A 17,306-nucleotide genomic window follows, 5' to 3' on the forward strand; every position below is an offset into this window, starting at 1 on the left:
TGAATGGGTGCGGATTGATTTATTTATTAGACTCGAGTGCTTCAGTACAGAACGGTACAGAGATGATACATGTTTGTGCTTCAATACTTTCCAACACTGAGATTCTGAGAATTTCAAGGTAAACAAGTTTCAAGACAGACTAGCTTCTTTAAAATATTCTTTTGATAAATTTTTATATAAATAACAGAGAAAGGAAACCCAACATGATTGACAGACAAGGCCCCGAACTGTGGGCCCCGTCTGGTCAAGGGGCGGGGACAGAACAAGCAGGGACAGCAGGAGAACTGGTGCGAGCACCTACAGTTCTGTCCTACGGAAACGGGATCTAAGGGGGAGAAGGGAGACAGAAGAGGCCGGAGAACTAATGCGGAGAGTGAGCAGGGGAGGTTTCAAAGCCTTGAGAAAACACCACGAAGCATCCAGCGGGGAGGGCGAGGAGCGCGCTCTGAAAGGAAAGCGGGCGGCCGCGTGGAACTAGCACTCACCACGTCTGCAAGGACATCACGAGACAGTAATATGCACACGGGCTGCGGGGGTTAAAGGGCGGCGGGCGGCTGGGCAGGGGACATTTTTGTGACTTCCACTGTCATTATATTTCACGACCAGAGCAGCGGCGCCCGCGGTGCGCTCACCGTCGGAGAACGGAGTTGCTGCTGAGTCTGGAGGATGACGAGACCCCCTTTCTGCATTTGCGTCTTTCATTTTTGCTTTAGAGCTAAGTTTTATACAGAGAATGAAATGATCATTTTCTCTCACAAGCACGAGGACAAATGACCCCACACTACACAAACTATCATGAAGTACCTTAAACTGAGGATAATCTGCACAGGGGCCGCATAAATCCAACAGCCTGCTCTCCCGGCGGTCTGAGGTCTTAGGGGTGCAGACCCCTCTCTGCAAGAAAGGGCCCTGTGCCCGGGAGCCTGCGGGACCCACCCCATCCTCGTCCGTTCCTGGCCCTCGAGCGCCGTCCACTCTGACCCCACTGGGAAACGGGAGTCCCGTCGGGCCAGCGGTGCCCGGGAAAGGAAAGGTCTGGCTCCAACCCCCCTCCTCCAACTGCTTCTCCCAAGGGACAAAGCTCTGGATGGAAGCTTGCTCCTCGCCTGCTGAGCCCCGTGACTCAGGCTGCAAGACTACTTCCCTTGGGATCACAGCGCTGTGGACGCAGGCCAGGGGAGGAGCGGTGATAGGCCACACGCCAGCCAGCACCCAGCCTGACTTCAAGGACCTCCAGCCCCTCCCGCAGCCCCCAGGGAGACGAGGGGGGGACGAGTCCTGGGGGAAGCCAAAGAGGCCACTTCCGTCTCGGCCCTCACAAGAGTTCCCCTGGTCTTCACCGCCAAGCCTATCTGGATGAGAGCAGGCTGAGGGGATAAGAACTGAAGACAACAGATTGATCCTCAGTTTGAAATACTCCAGGAACAGACATCTCTGGGATTCCCAAAAAGAACAGGAACAACCCAAAACAGATTTTTTTTAAAACACCCAAACGTCTACCTTCCCATACTCAAGCAATCTGCGCATGTCACACTGGGCTATGTACAAGGTCAGGGAATCATAGTAACGGGGAGAAGGTGTCCGTCCACTCATTCTAGGCAGTTCTGTGACTTCTCTAGCAGTGCGTCCCTTACACGGGAACTTCTCCCCTTGGGACACATAGAGAGGATACTCTTTTTAAAAAAACACAATGCATTATTTTCTGTTGTTTCACACAGGAAGAGGGCATCATTAAACACGAGAACGCAGCGGCGACAGTGCCGTCCAGGGCGTGCAGAGCTGGGGGTGGCGGTGGAGGGACAGGATCAGCAAAGTAACCAAGGTGGGCTGCGGAGCACTGTGGGAACAGGGTTCGTGTTTTTGGAGGGGTGGCTTATTTTTTTAACTGCTTATTTCTTCATCTGTTTTATTCAGTTTCTTCAGCGTGTCCAGCAGTTTCTGTGGGGTGAGAATGTGCGTGGATCCTGGGGGGGCAGAAAAGACAGTGAGCTTGCTGGCTCCAGTCCCCACCGCGTTCCCCTTCCTGCTCTTCAGCTCCCAGCTCTGCATCCGTCCCCCCGCCCCCACCCTGGTCTGGGCCTAGTGGAAGCAGGGGAGGGGGCTGGGGTTGGGTGCTGGGTCCACATCACAATAGGCCTGGGAGACACCTGGGGCCCATGGATGAACAAAGACAATCCTCTGACTTAGACATGGTCCCAGGGTGTACCGAGGAAGGAGCCCGCCCACCTCTCCATCTGGGCTCAGCGCCATCTGCCAGGGGAAGGGGCAGCTGCCTTTCTGATTCTCTCTTGCACTTAGGCGAAGCCAGCGGGGGAGAGAAACTCCAAACCATATGGCAGGGGAAAGGTTGGGAAGGGGGTGGGTTCGTAGGGGGCCATGTGTGGAAAGGATGGTGCCTGCTAGGGAGGAAGTGATGGGCAGGGCACCCTGGGGGAAGCCACTGACCTCTGGGAGCCAGCTGGCTGCTACTGCCCTGATGGGCGGGACCTCAGGTGTGAAAGGGAAGGGCCAGGGTACCTGAGGCCTTACCTTGCAGAGACCGCACATTGTAAGAGATTAGAAATGCTTGCAAAAATTTTAAGCTAATGGAATTAGATATACTTCTACTGCAAAAATAAAAAATAAAAATAAAAAAATAAATGAAGTCCTTTTTCATAAGGAGAGAGAGAGGAAGAGAGACATCTAATAAGTGCAGTAAAAAAAGATGCATGGACCGTGTGGTTTGGACATGGACTTTACTCAAACAAACAGAAGTGACCGGTGCATGAACATGAGGCCTGTACACATGCAGCAGTGGGCTTCAAAGAAAGAGGTCCCAGGGGGAGTGAAGAACTGAACAAAAGAGATCCGTACTTGAAAATGTGCCTCCCTGGAGGTGCAGGCAAGGGAATGGGGACAGAAACCACCAGGGTGCCAGATTTCCACCCTGACGGTAGGCAAAAGGAGGCTTTGGCTGGCTTGTTGGGGTTGATTCCGAATACCAGGGTCCCTATGCCTTTGACGGATGTGTGCTCAGTTGACCCATGACTGCTGGGACTGCAGGCCTTGAACTTTCCTCGTCAGTCTGGACTGGCAGAAAGCTGGTGAGGCCCCCTCTGGCATGAGAGGCTTCTTCCAACCTCCTGTCCCCTAGTGTCCAAGCCCTAGCCACCTGTCACTCTCCTGAGGAACCAGTCCGTGACTACTTCCCAGAGGTGCTGAGCTCACAGCCTGCACCGGACCCTGCGCTCTAAAGCCGACCCGCTCACTGCTCTGCAGACCCGAGGCTCCTTCAGCAAAGGCCACACGGCCTTCAGCGGTATGTCCCTGTGCATTCTTACAGGACCACCTTCCCCCAAGGGCCACTCATTTCTCTGATCTTACTGATTTCCTACTAGTCCTAAAAGAAGGTCAAAGGCTAGTCCCCAAATGAGAAAACAGGAATAAACGTTGCCAAATTCAAAACAGTGAACCACTGCCAGAATGAGAGCCTTCCAAACCTCAACTCCATGCAGTCTGTGCGTCTACACTGGAGAGACAGTTGGGTGCTCTGTGCAGAATGAATGTGGGGGCTTTCCAGGTAGAAACCATCTCTAATGCCCACCCACCAGCCATCCAGCGGAGTTGCAGGAAACCAGACAGAAGACTCAATTCAGAGGAAAAATCAAGAGGGAGCCTCTGATGAGATGCCCAAACAGCTCCCGGACCTGTGCCTGCATGCAAGTCCAAGCTCTGAGGGAGGCCAAAAAGAGGTTAAGGAATCCATGCTCTAGAATTTCTATTACCCGATGGCTGCCCATCTGGTGTTCCCAGTCTGACTGAAAGAAGGAAACTTCCAGGACCGAGTATCTCTGCAACTGGCTCAGGAATTCCTGGGCCCTAACTCACTGGGTGTCTTTCAAGGATTCCGACCAGCTGTTGTCAATCCGAATCCCCTGAGAGCCAATTCTTGCCACCGAGTCATTTGTATTAATATCTTGGTCAAGGTTCTCACTCCCACAACATCGCAGATGGAGCTGGTGAGTCTGTGGTACACATGCTGCAAACGCCTGGTGAGAGCCCACAGGGGGCTGACCATGCTGGTCCTCCAGAACCACAACGGAGCACCCATCCCGCTTATGCGACATAACTGTGAGCCTGAGATGTATGAGTGGGTGTCTCCGAAAACAAAGTCACCCAAAGGACTGTCACAGCTGCGGGCCAGAGCTCTGCCGGGACCAAAATCCTTCCTCTCAGAGAATCTGCAAATCAGAGAGCTCATACACCAGCTGGTCTAGGCATTCCAGAGTCCGGCGGACACAGGCCTACTGACTCAGAAGATCCAGCCAGGGAGGCACCAGGCAGTGTGTACATTTAAGAGCAGCCCAGGAGAGTGTGCTGATCTGCCCGGTTTGGGGAACGTGCTCCTGCCCCGCCCGTATCCTGAAGGCGAGAGAATGAAGTCCAGAGCAGCAGGGTGCTTCTGGCAGGCCCAGAAGCCATGCCACTCGTCTCACTTCTGGGCACCCTGGGCTCCAGGCCCCAGGAGGGGGCATGCAAGTGAGTGCTTAAATAGCAGCTGGGCAACGGGCTGGCTTATGGGTTCAGATTCAAATCTGAGTCCCACTGAAACATGAGACTTGTCTGACCCCTACTAGGAATAATGCACAATATTCACTATAAAAAAATGAGAACTTTCTCCCAAGTGCCAGTGCTGTGTATGGCCTTCTGGTGCTTTTCCATTCGCTTCCGACAGCCTCTTTCTCGGGACAGTCCCTCATGATTGGTACTTTTAACCTGATGCTCCCCAGAGCTTGGGGAAAACCTAAGGCAGAGACTTCACTTCTGGGCAACACGGAGGGATGACTGATTAGCGCAATGCCGGTGAGGCTTGGTGGCACATGTGCACGTGGGCTGCCCAGCCTGCTCCCTTCACCCGGCACCTGAGGGGAGAGGGACCGGAGGATCCCGTGGGTGCTGGCACCCACACGGGGAACCGGCCGCGGACACGCTCGTTCACTGCTGAGCAGGAAGACTCAACTAGAAGCCAAGTCGCTGCAGACAACTGCAGACATCGGCTCTGGGAGGAGATAACCCGGCTCGCTCCCGGCCCGCACGGTCCTAGTCTCTGGTCACCTAGACAATCACAACAGAAGGATGCACATTTTCATCTGCCTTCTGACCTCCCTGGAAGTAGGGCTCCGTGCCTTGCTTTTTCCTAAAGGAACTCTCTGAAACACAGCGTTGCCCAAAGAAGCACATCAGAAGCCAGGAGCACACACCTCGAGCCTGTCTGTGTTCTCCGCTCGGATGGCAGCTGAGACCCTGTGCCAACCAAGCACAGAGCAAAGAACAGCAGCCTGCGAAGGACAGGCTGCTTCTCAGGCAGGGGGCCCTGGGCCCTGGGTCTGTGAGCCTTTCAGACCCTGCCAATGGTCCGCCACTGCCACAGCCTGGACTGAACGTCTGTCCTTCTGGAAGTCTGAAAATACATCCTGTGGCAAATGCCAATCACCTCCCTGCCATCTGCACACAGAACCAGATGCCTCGGATTACCAAGCAACCGAGGTGCTTCTAGCAGTGGCTGCTTTTAACAGTTGCTCATATCCACCGCCCACTGCGGCACTGTCGAGGAGACAGCCCAGGGCCCAGCCCGCCCGCCCTGCACCCTGCTCATCCCACGTGCTGCCTCTCCCCTCACCAGTGCCCCGGGGTGGCTGTCTCTCGGCCACAGGAAGGAAAGAGAAGACAAACTGCACAACTGACTGTTTGGACCTTTAGAGCGAGTCCTTTTTTGGATGGAGCACGTTCTCTTTATACAAACAAGCATGCTTCCGGCTCTCCCTGGCCGTGGCTCTGACAGCCAGTCCCCAGAGGTGTCCCAGAGAGCATGAGTGCACGAGGGCGGGACCACAGGTGGTGACCCACCTCATCTGAATTACTGAATTACTCTATCAGACGGTCCAAGCTCGGGGCCCTGGGGCCCTGCAGTCCAGAACCCAGCCTCCCCGCATTCTGCATACTGTGTGTGTGTGTGTGGGGGGGGGTACTGGGGGAGTGGGAATGACCCCCTGCAGTCACACACGTGCTCCTGGCAGGGCTGAGAGTCCAGGCCTCCCGACTGCTCAAGGTGACTCATGCTCTCTGACTCACCAGGCCTCATGTCGGTCTGGGCAGGAGAGGGGCAGGGACATCGTCAGTGAAGCACATGAGGGCAGGTGCCCGCAGTGTGGCCTCCTCACAGACTGCATGAGAAGCTACGGGCTAACTACACTACGACCGAGTTCTTTAGTACCCGCCTGCCACTTAACAATTCATAGGACGTTCCCAGCACACCCAGGGAGCTGCACACTGCCTGATGAGCAGCAGGTGACCCAGGGCACGAGTGGGCTGGCAGGCCGGGGCCCAGAGGCCCTCATGGCAGGGTCTGTGAAGGCAGCATCGGACACATTTTCAGTGGCAAGAGAGAGAAAGGAATGAGGATGAGAATAAAGTCTGGATAATTTACCAGACAGACACTGGGTTCCTGGGGGACAGGTAACAGCACAAGCGTGGTGGGAGGGAGAAGACGCTCTTTCAAACCGCACACAGCATAAGAACAGATTTTCACCCGAAGGTTCTCAGAGCTCACTAAGAGACTTCAGTGGGAGAGAGGGGTGTGCTAACTCAACTCTGGAAAAAAATCCACAGGAGAATGAAAATCAGAGCAACCTGACTACTAAGGGCCATGTTCCCCAGACGAACACGAGATGTGAGCTTTCCACTGGTGGCTGGAGCTCACCAAGAATGTGGTGGCTCATGACCCCGTCACCCTTAGAAATCATTCCTTGGGACGAGTGCCTGCTCTGGGAAAAAGGAATTTACGTGCCTAACTACCACTGACATGGAGTCTACTCTGATGCTCCAGCGAGCCCTCCCCACGATCAGGTGCCTGTGGATCTCTCCATTGGAATTCCGCCTTGGACAGGACAGTCCCTTGAATGCCTGCTGGCCTCACTCACAAGTTCCCACACCGCGTCACAAGTTCCCACACTGCGTCACAAGCAGGACGCCCTGCGTTCCCTGCCTGGTGCCCACGGCTTCACCCCGGGTCGGCAGGCCTACATGCCAGGCCTCCGGCACCCCTCGGCTTCCAGCCCTTCTGAAGGACTGGCCACAGCAGTTATGATCACTTTTGGTTTACAACCCAGGGAGCTGCACACTGCCTGATGAGCAGCAGGTGACCCAGGGCACGAGTGGGCTGGCAGGCCGGGGCCCAGAGGCCCTCACGGCAGGGTCTGTGAAGGCAGCACCGGACACATTTTCAATCGGTGTTAAGAACTGCAAGCATTTTCTTGTTGAAAGGAAATCAAATAAATAAACTGAAAAGGGAAAAATAAAGAAAAAGAGTGACGGAAGAATCAAAGAAAACCCTTCAGAGTGGAAGAGTTTCTTTTCTGTAATAAGCTGCTTTTACTTTGTTTCTTTGGCTCTCACTCCATTGTTGGAGCCTGATCCTCAAAAGATACCCTAGAGGCCTCCCTGAAGTCGGGGTGTCTCAGGTCCATGAGAAATTTGGTGGGAGTAAGAATGTGAGTAGAACCTGCGGGAGAACAGAGGCCAGCTGACTGCTTGAACAAAGGTACGTTACAGGAACATGCCAACTTAGGCCTACATTTTACGCAGCCAATGAGGTATGAGAAAGCAAGACGCGAGCACGCGCACACGCACACGCGCGCAGGCCGCGAGGACAGCCGGCATGCACGAAGCAGGTGAGGCCACACTGCGGACGTCAGCTGTCTGCGCAAGGCCCCTCCGTGGATCTGCACACGGGCACCTTTATCTCCCCAGGGTCCCAGCCCCCAACAGGGAACGTCAGGACCAGAGCTGAGGGGGGAGATTTACACCAAAGCCTGGCTGTGACAGCTTCGGCCCTGGAAAGCTGCGTTTGAGCGGAGAGGTCTCCGACACGTGCATGCAACATACACACGAGCAGGGGACAGAGAGAGCTTCATCCCAGCGTCTACGTAACAAAAAGGCAAAAAAATGATACAGGGAGAAATGGTGACACGCCAGGGAGGCCCCAGGGAGTGGGGAGGGGAGGGAGAGGACGTCCAATCTCTTCACTGAACGGTGTGGGATCTAGAAAGGGGGCTGACAGCGCCAGGTCCATCTTGAAACAACCAGGAATGGCCACATGGACTGGCCTGCAGGACCTGCTCACTCTGAGAGCGTTGGGCGCACTGGAACTTGGCCACCCCAAAGTGGGGGTGTAAAGCTGACACATCTTCTAGAGATCAGGGGAAAGGCCAGGGCAGCATGTGCTGACAGCCTCGGGTGGATCCCTATCAGGAGGCAGCCCCCGGCAGGTGCAAATCCATGTTGTTAAGGACATGACGGGCAAAAGGGAGGCATCTGGAGAGAGCGCGATTGTCCTCCGCTCACTCTTCCCTTCCAGCCCTAGAAACCGTGGAAGCTCCTCCAGGCATGAAAAAGGCATACAATCTCGCACTCCCCTTAAGTCAGGTGTAATGACTTGCTTCCTTTTTTCTGGAAAACCAGCAGGAAATAGCAGAACGGGCCCGGCAGACCCAGGAGCCGTAGGACCTGGAACTGAGGGGGAACCCTCAGGAGAGGCCAGGAGTCAGGCCAGTGTGTTTCGGGAAGTAGCTGCTCACACACCGGGTCTGTCTATCAGCAACTGACAGGTGAAGGAGGGGCCGATGATCTACCTTCCGTTCACTGTGCACCTTCTGAACAGGTGGCCCAACACCAGCAAAGTGACAAGTCCCACCTCAGGCCTAGTGCAAAGCCGTAAGTGGGCGTTCACAACCCCATCTGGCCGGGTCAGGGAATCGCAGCATGGAGAGGCAGGGTGCGCGCTCTAGGCGGCCCACTTGGCCGTGGCCGAGCAAGAACGGGAGCCTGGGTCTGCTGGAGTCTCACCAGGCACCTCCCACCGCTTGCAGCCGCCTCTCACCACGAGACCCAGTGCAGACACGAGGAAAGAACCCTTCGCCCCTTTGCTGCCGTCCACTAACGTGTCTAGAGACTACGGTTTGCAGGGGCGACGGAGAAGTGAGGACAGAATGAAACACCAAAGCGTGGAATGGATCCAAGTGCGATGAAGCAGCCCCTTCCCCCTAGAACACATGCCCCCACTCACCTATTAGCACTTCCCACTTCCCGTTGGCTTGGGTCACCTCATAAGCACAACGCATCTCGTTCAGGCTCACGCCCCCAAGGATGAAAATAATGAGGCGGGGACCACTGCGGTACTCCCCTGGGGCCTTATTCTTATGCCAGTGCCCATAGCGGGCGCTGGGGGTGCGGGGGGTGGGGAGAGGGGGAGAAAGAGAGAGAGAAAGAGAGAATTAATTGTTTGCACGTAAGAGTATTTATCACTTCATACCTCAATGACTTGTTTACACATTCGCTCTGTCTTGTTTACACATTCGCTCTGTACACCAGGGACTAAAACAGAGTAGTTGTAAGTGTTGGTTGAACTGAAACTGTGCAAATTATCAAGTGCTTTGGCTGTCCACGCTGTGACCTTGTCACTCTTGGAAACATGTAGGTGACAGGAAAGCTCAAGTTACTTTAAGGTTTGATGTGTCACATTCCACAGCTCTGCCCCTCATGACGTTGGTCAGGCTTCTGCCCTTGAGTGTACGGGTTTCTAGGCTTGTCTGGGACACTGCTCGCAGTGAGTGGTGACAGTGGAGTCAAGGCCGGTCTTCAGGATGGCGCCCTGAGTACCTCACCCGGTCAGGGCCTTCCCCAGCACCGAGGTGCCAACCCCAGCGAGATTCAGCCATGCCCACCAAGAGCTGGCAGTTTAACTGGGGTGGGCGGGGAGAAGGAAGGTCAGGACCATGCTGCGATGGAGGGGCTCAGGGCCCACACGGACATGGACGCCTTCTAGCGTCATCTGGGAATCCCTGGAAAAGTCTTCCCAGAAGACGTGACACTGAGCGCCCTCCTGAAAGACTGGCATTTCGGTGGTGGGACAGTTCCCAGAGGTGTCCCCTCTGCCCCCGGGCTTCTGTCAGTAGGTCTTCACCTGGTCCCCAGGAGCATGAGAAATGGGTTGCTTCCAGGTTAAGAAAATGGGGAAAACAACAACAGAAAAACCAAAGCAAAACAAGGAGATCAAGTCTCAAGTGAAATCTCTGCCCTTCTCCCTGACTATGACAGCATTAAAGTCACTTTCCAAACTCCTTTAGGTGCCGGGGTGTACGTGGGCCAACACACAGTCCTCTCATGGTGTGCCGTCGTCACCGGCCTGGCTGGGGCAATTCTGGGGATTGTGCGTTTTACTCCAACGTCGGCAATGAGCATTTGGCCTCTCCCAGAATCAGAGGGGATGCATAATGCCACAGGTGTCACACAGGCCTCCGGCCTGGGCCCGCGGGAAGGTCTGAGAGCGAGACCAGCAGGCCGGGGGCGGGAGGCAGAGATGGGGGGCACAGCACGAGCAGGGGCATAAAGAGGCATGTGTGGACTATTCATCCCGTGAACGGCCTGCTACTCCGGCGCCCCGGGACGCCCTCTTTGCAGTTAGTGACGGTCCTGTTCTAAAGCTCAAATGTTCATTCAGCCTTGAAGTGTTCTCAGGAGCCACGTCAATTCCTTGCTGACAGAGAAAAACCAAGTAGCGCCCTGGCTCTGAGGCTGCCACCTCAGGAAAAGTACCAGATGGCACTGCAGGTCAGGGACCAGCCTGCACCACACAGAACGGGGAGGCCAACGGGAGTCTAGGGGCGAAGTGCCTTCCAATGCCAAGGCACACCAGGAAGGTTTCCGGACGCATGGCAAAGAGGGGAACGAGAGGAAAGGCTTTTGAAAACAGACCTGGAAGGCACCATGGGCGACTAAGAAAACACACAGTGCTGGGGAACCCAGGGACAGAAGTGTGGGTTGCTACCTACTCGCATCTCAAAGCTGAGAAATGTCTGAGTGTCGCCAGGAACGTGAGCCTGCTTGGGACTCTCTCTATCCCTCTCTTTCAAAATAAATAGATAAACTTTTAAAAAAATTTTGTTTATTTTTGAGAGAGCATGACTGGGAGAGGGACAGAGAGAAGGGGTTACAGAGGATCTGAAGCAGGCTCTGCGCTGACAGCAGCGAGCCTCATGCAGGGGGCCTGAACTCACGAATCGTTCAGATCATGACCCGAGCCAAAGTCAACCGACCGAGCCACCCAGGCGCCCCAGATAAATAAACTTAAAAATAAAAAAGTGTTCAATTCACTGGTTTTCAGTATAGTCACAAAATTGCGAACCATCACCACAATCAATTTTAGACCATTTTCATCGCCCCAAAAAGAAACCCTATACCTGTTAGTGGTCCCTTCCCATGCCCCCCTCCACCCCAGTCCCCAGTCCCTGGCAACCACTAATCTACCTCCTATCTCCACAGAGTTGCCCATTCTGGACATTTCATACAAACGAAATCATACACCATGTGGATTTCCGTGACTGGCTTCGTGCACTTAGTGTCGTGTTTCCAAGCTTCAACCATGGAGCACACGTTCAGTGTTTCATCCCTTTCTGTGGCTGGATAATATTCCATTGTACGAATAGGCCATGTTCTGTTTACCCGTTCATCAGCTGATGGACCTGTAGGTCCTTTGCACTTTTGAGCTGTTAAGAATATTGCTGCTAGGAACACTGGTGTAGTGTCATCTTAAAACGGGTAGTTAGGGAAGATGGGGGAAAGTAACGATTGATTTTAAAGGCCTGAAGGAGTTAAGAGGCAAGCCTGCAAATGTACTAGGGCAGATCATGTGAGAGAGAGGGTAAAGCCAAGTGCAAAGGTCCTGAGGCAGAAGTACGCCCGGCACGTGCAGAGGAGGAGGCTAGTGTGGCAGAAGTGGAGAGAAAAAAGGGAGGAGTAAGGGAGGAGTCAGAGCGGACGGGGAAGCCAGAGCAAAGGGCCCCATGGGCTGCTCCAGGCCCCGGGCCTGCACGCTGGCTGTGGCAGGGAGCAGCAGTGGGAGGGCTTCTGTGGATGCTGCCGTGTCCTAACAGGACGGCCGCGCAGCTGACAGCCTCACAGAGACGGTCCCGCTTCTCCCACCTGCTGCTATGGATTCTCACTCACCTGACCGCGGTGGTACTAAAGGAGGCAGAGGAGCGGGTAGAGATATATGGGTAGTGTTTGGTATCAAGTTTGTCTTCAATAGTGTCCTGGAAAGAAGAGAGACATGTTACGCTTGCCGTTTGTTTGGGAAGGGCTGACAGAACCAAGGCAAGATGATTCAAAGAACAAGTCACTTAGCAAAGTGACATGGCCAAGTTCGCGACAGCCAGAGCTCCCCTGTCCCGCTGCCTGCTGCAGGGGCCTAGCGCAGTGCACAGCGTGGACACTGAAAAAAGTCTATAGGCCTGCTCATTAAGAAGACCCTAACGACCTTACAGTTAAAAAGAAAAAACTGCAATGGGGCGCCTGGCTGGCTCAGTCAGAAAAGCATGTGACTTGATCTTCGGGTTGTGAATTCAAGCCCCATGTTGGGCATAGAAATTACTAAATTACTAAATAAGTAAACTATTTAAAAAAATTTTTTTAATTTAAGAAAGAGAGAGCATGAGCACATGAGCAGGGGAGGGGCAGAGAGAGGGAGACAGAGAATCCCAAGGAGGCTCTGCATTCCCAGCATGGAGCCTGACATGGGGCTCAAGCTCATGAAGAGTGAGATTATGACTTGAGCCGAAACCAAGAGTTGGTTGCTTAACCAACCGAGACACCCAGGAGCCCCAATAAATAAACTTTAAAAAAAATTTTATTTAATATCTTTATTTTGTTTTTGAGAGACAAAGAGAGAGTGAGTGGGGGAAGGGCAGAGAGAGAGGGAGACACAGAATCTGAAACAGGCTCCATCCAGGCTTTGAGCGGTCAGCACAGAGCCTGACGCAGGGCTCGAACCCATGGATTGTGAGATCATGACCTAAGCCGAAGTCAGACGCTTAAACGACTGAGCCACCCAGGCGCCCCAACCCAATAAATAAATTTTAAAAATAACAAGGAGCACCTGGGTGACTAAGGACCAGCTTTGGGTCAGGTCATGATCTTGTGGTTTGTGAGTTCAAGCCCCACATCGGGCTCAGTGCTGTCATCCTGTCAGCGCAGAGCCTGCTTCAGACCTTCTGTGCCCCTCTCTGCCCCTAGCCTGCTTGCACTCTCCCCCCAAAATAATAAATAAATAAATAAATAAATAAGTAAGTAAACAAGAGGCGCCTGGGTGGCTCAGTTGGTTAAGTGTCCAACTCCTAATTTTGGCTCAGGTCCTGATCTCATGGTTGTGAGCTCAAACTGCACATCAGGCTCTCAGGCTCTGTGCTGAGTATGGAGCCTGCTTAGGAAGATTCCTGCTTTCTCTTCCCTGTGAGCGCTCTTTTCTCTCCCTCAAAATAAACAAATAAGAAAAAAAGGGCATTAATTTTTCTTGCTTCCCTTCCATTCTTTTCTTTTTCTTTTACATTCTATGTGAGCTTACAAATGTTGCATCCTGTGTGATACATTCCTGATGCTTGCTGTCAGTTTTGTGGAAACCAGGCATGGGCATGGTCTCTCAGGCAAGACAAGACTTTACATCCTCAGTTTTCCAAGAGCCTAATCATCTAGTGGGTGGATGCCAGCTACGTACCTCCTGCTGCCTAGAAATCTCCACTCCTCCTAACAGCTACCACGTGAAGCCTACACACACGTCCTTTCAAGGGACTGCAGAGCAGGGGGCAGAGAACAAAGGAGCGAATGAGACAGGTGGGGGGGGGGCTTTAATTACATTACAAAGAAATCCAACTGGTTTCTAGGTGTCTCATGTTCACCCATCTGTTTGGTTTGTGGGTTTTAAAAATAGGAAGCTGACTCACTATATACATTTAAAATATACTTATTTTAACACATAATTCAGCGGAACACCCGGACTGCTTGAACTCACAAAGGAGTTCTGGCGAGGCCCCTTCGTTGTCTGGACCCCAGTCCTGTCCGCCTGTGGACAGCAGGACAGGGTGTGTCCAGGGCCCACTCCGGATGCAGTGGGGCAGCATCCTATGCAGGGTGTCTCTGCGCTACAAGCAAGGAGTGTGGGACGCCTCGCATTCGCAAAGGCGCTATGTGCAAGGCACAGAGCCAGAGGCCATATCAGCTGAGGGCACAGGCCGAAGTATACACCGCTGACTCCAAACGCTGGGCAGATTCAGATATGTAAAGGGCATCTCCGATACACGCTACAGGAGTCCAAGGTGGCCTCTGTAGTGCTGGGCGGTGTATGGGAACGGAGAGACCTGACGGGGACGCTCAAGGGAGGCAGGGCTCAGAGCGGAAGGGGAGAGCACTACAGGCAAGTGGACAGAAGGGCTGAGGCAGAAACATGCCTGGCAGGGTCCCTGACTGACAGGGAGGCCTTGGGAGGGGCTGGCTCAGGGGACATCCTGAAAGCCCCTCCACACCTCTAGTGTAGCACTTGTGACTCACATGACCTGTAGATGCTGGGATGTGTCTGCTTCTTTGGATTGCACCATCGAGGGGTCTCTGCTCTGGGGCTAAGTCATGGGGATCTGCATCCAGTGGCCACCTGGGCCTAAATGAGCCCCAAGACTGGATACAAATCCTCGGGGACAGATAAGCCCAGGCTGTCACCATCGCCCCGCAGCAGGTGAAGCTGTCCTGCACACGGCCTCACCCCTCCCCCACTGACCTCCATGATGTCTTTAATGATGGGAGTCCACCGGGAGAGCTGGTAGGTTTGCTCACTGATGCGCTCCTTCCGCTCCGGCTTGCTCCGGCGGCGCAGCGTGGACTGAACACACACACACGCAAAATCAGACAGAGTTACAGGTCACCTGGGCCCGGCGACCTTGCTGGCCTCTGGACTCCCTTCAGAGAGTCTGCGCCAGCAGAGACTAAGTGGGAGACGTTTTCCTAGAAAAGTTTAGCACGTGCCTCTTGGAGTAAACTTGGTTCTTTAAAGCCACGGAAAATGGCAAATGTGGATCAAACATAGAAGTGCCATTAAAAAAAAATCCTAGTAGTTAAAAAACACCAAACCACCTCTTGTTACAGGTCTCAGGTCTGGGCTCTGGGACAAAGTTTCTAACTCTACCTCTTCTCACTGCTGAGTGAGAGACCCTCACAGGAAGCAGGTGCATGCGAGGCTCCTGGCAGAGAGCTCCGAAGAGTGCTCGGGCCTCTTCCTCGAGCTCCAGAGTCCTCTGGCCCCCAGCGTCTTCTAGAGCGCTCCATAAGGCCGGGCTGCCCTGCCCTGGCCTGGTTCAGTGACAAACCAAGTGGCAAACCGGTCTGATGCTAAGTGCTGTGCTCCCACCCTCACAGAAGTTACTGGACCCAGGCGTACAAAGGCACAGCCAGACTGACTTCCAGACACCGGGGACAAAGCTGGCATGGCTCCCGTATGGGGCTGGTTCAGACACAGCTCAGCTTTAAGGACTCTCTGCAGCTCCTGGATGTGCATGTCTTGGTTCTGGGTGTTACGCTTGTATTTTACTACGTCTGCACTTTAACCCTCTGATTTTATGTTTCCGCTTCCTCAGTGTTTACTGTCTGTCTCTTAAGCCACCTTAAGTTGTTTAGGGGAGCACGGATAAGACATGCCAGCTTCCCTTCTGCCTCTCCCTCCCCACATGCAGGGCTGGCCCCTCACGTCGGTGACGATGGGCACCCCCAGGTGCGCCATGTTGGTGATGATCTCACTGTCCTCTGGGGGGATCTGGGCGTGCTGGATCAGCTTATTCAGGTTCTCCTCAGTGATGCCTGAGGGAACAAAACCCCGTGTCACCACACCCAACCTCAGCGCTTCACATACTCGAAAGCAGAGCCAATCACTCAAAAGGGGGATGTGCCCCTTTTCTTCCTCGGGATTGTAGAAACCAGTCTTCCACATCAACTTTACTAGAAGATGAAGACAATATCAGGATTTTGATCCCACTCGTGCCACTCTGTCCTAGGCTGTGACCTTGAGCAACTGCCCCAACATGGTCTGTATTTCCATTTGTCTTCCGCTTCCCGGCCATTTCTGCCCACCCCTGTCCACATCAAAGTCAAGAGTCTCTGCGTCCATCTGCACAGTGGACGGTAACCCAAGTGTGATGGGGGTAAAGATCAGATATTTGAAGGTGGAGAGCACTAACGTGATGCAAGTTAAAGTACCTGGGAGACAAGGCCTCACAAACTGGTTTGCTGTCAGCAGGCTCTCACTGCCCCCACCCGTCCTCTTCCAGAGGCCACACCCTTAACTCTAGAATTCACTGCCTCTAGTTCCAACTAATTTGCCTTCATTTCCCCAAATGTCAAGAGCCCCTGGGATCTCCTTATTAAATACCCCTTTCTGCGTCGCCTACACTACTCTCCTACTTTGTCTGATCTCTCTGCCCCTCCTTGCTTGCCCAGGAAAGCGCCTCTCCCTTCTGCTCTAGCCTGCCATTCCTACCGTTCTTCAGAAAGATGTAGAGAAGGATGATGCGGATTTTGTCGTAAGTGCTGACATTTGCATCCAGCAGAATGGGGACGATGGCTCTCATGGGGTCCTTGATCTTCTCCCCTTCAGCATCCGTGCCCATGGCCAGGTCCTGCAGAAAACACACCACATTGGCCCCACTCCCGGCGACAGTCTGGACGGATGGTAACTATTAGACGATTGTGGCCCATAAATGGGATCTGTCGCCTGGCTGGGGAAGGTCCTTTCTGCTCCCATAATGCACCATCATCAGCACTGGTGTCATTAGCACTGTTTTCCACGGCATCAGTGAGAACTGATGACAGCCAGGGGTTCAACTTGCAAAAACTGAAACCACTGTGATTGTTTTGCCATCTTGTCTAAAAGTAGGCTGCTCCCTTCGGGTGAGCGCCCGTGCATCTGGGCCATGTCCTCAGGTCAGGCCTCAGTCCCGATGAGGAGGTATGAAGCTCTGCTAAGGGATGAGGCTGAGTCAGCTGCACCTCCCGCACACGAGCTTTGGCGTTTTAAGGGGCTGCTGCCTGGCTAGGCTCTCCCATTGTGCTTCTTCTTGGCACTAAAGGACATGCCTTTTGAGCTTTAACTACTCTAGGTCTTTGACCTATTTTTAATCTTCCAATCACTTTTTTTTTTAATGTTTATGTATTTTTGAAGGAGAGAGAGGGACAGAGCATGAGCAGGGGAGGGGCAGAGAAAGAGGGGGACACAATTTGAAGCAGGCTCCAGACTCTGAGCAGTCAGCACAGAGCGTGATGAGGGGCTCGAACCCACGAGCTTGTAAGATAATGACCTGAGCCAAGTCGGACACCCAACTGCCTCAGGGGCGCCCCTCCAACCACTTTTAAGATGAGTAGAAACAAAAGGGCTCTAGAACCTGAGAACCCAACCCAGG

General features: G+C 53.6%; 1 protein-coding gene across 3 annotated transcripts in view; it reads right to left on the reverse strand.

The window, feature by feature from the left end:
• The window catches only part of STXBP1 (syntaxin binding protein 1), a 68,650-nt gene continuing 51,344 nt past the window's right edge, over positions 1-17,306 (reverse strand). The window contains exons 14-20 of one of the 3 annotated variants that reach the window (XM_039229523.1): positions 16,388-16,526; positions 15,602-15,711; positions 14,639-14,740; positions 12,043-12,128; positions 9,104-9,258; positions 7,415-7,540; positions 1,896-1,964 (exon numbers count right to left, since the gene is read on the reverse strand). In XM_039229523.1, the coding sequence (XP_039085454.1) occupies positions 7,431-7,540; positions 9,104-9,258; positions 12,043-12,128; positions 14,639-14,740; positions 15,602-15,711; positions 16,388-16,526 (702 nt within the window). In that variant the 3' untranslated portion in view covers positions 1,896-1,964; positions 7,415-7,430. Of the gene's footprint in view, positions 1,965-7,414; positions 7,541-9,103; positions 9,259-12,042; positions 12,129-14,638; positions 14,741-15,601; positions 15,712-16,387; positions 16,527-17,306 lie in introns of all 3 variants that reach the window. The other 2 variants (XM_039229524.1, XM_039229525.1) reach the window with 2 other exon arrangements.

This window comes from Hyaena hyaena, unplaced genomic scaffold (genome assembly GCF_003009895.1).
Source record: "Hyaena hyaena isolate Hyena2069 unplaced genomic scaffold, ASM300989v1 scaffold_38, whole genome shotgun sequence".
NCBI lineage: Eukaryota > Metazoa > Chordata > Mammalia > Carnivora > Hyaenidae > Hyaena > Hyaena hyaena.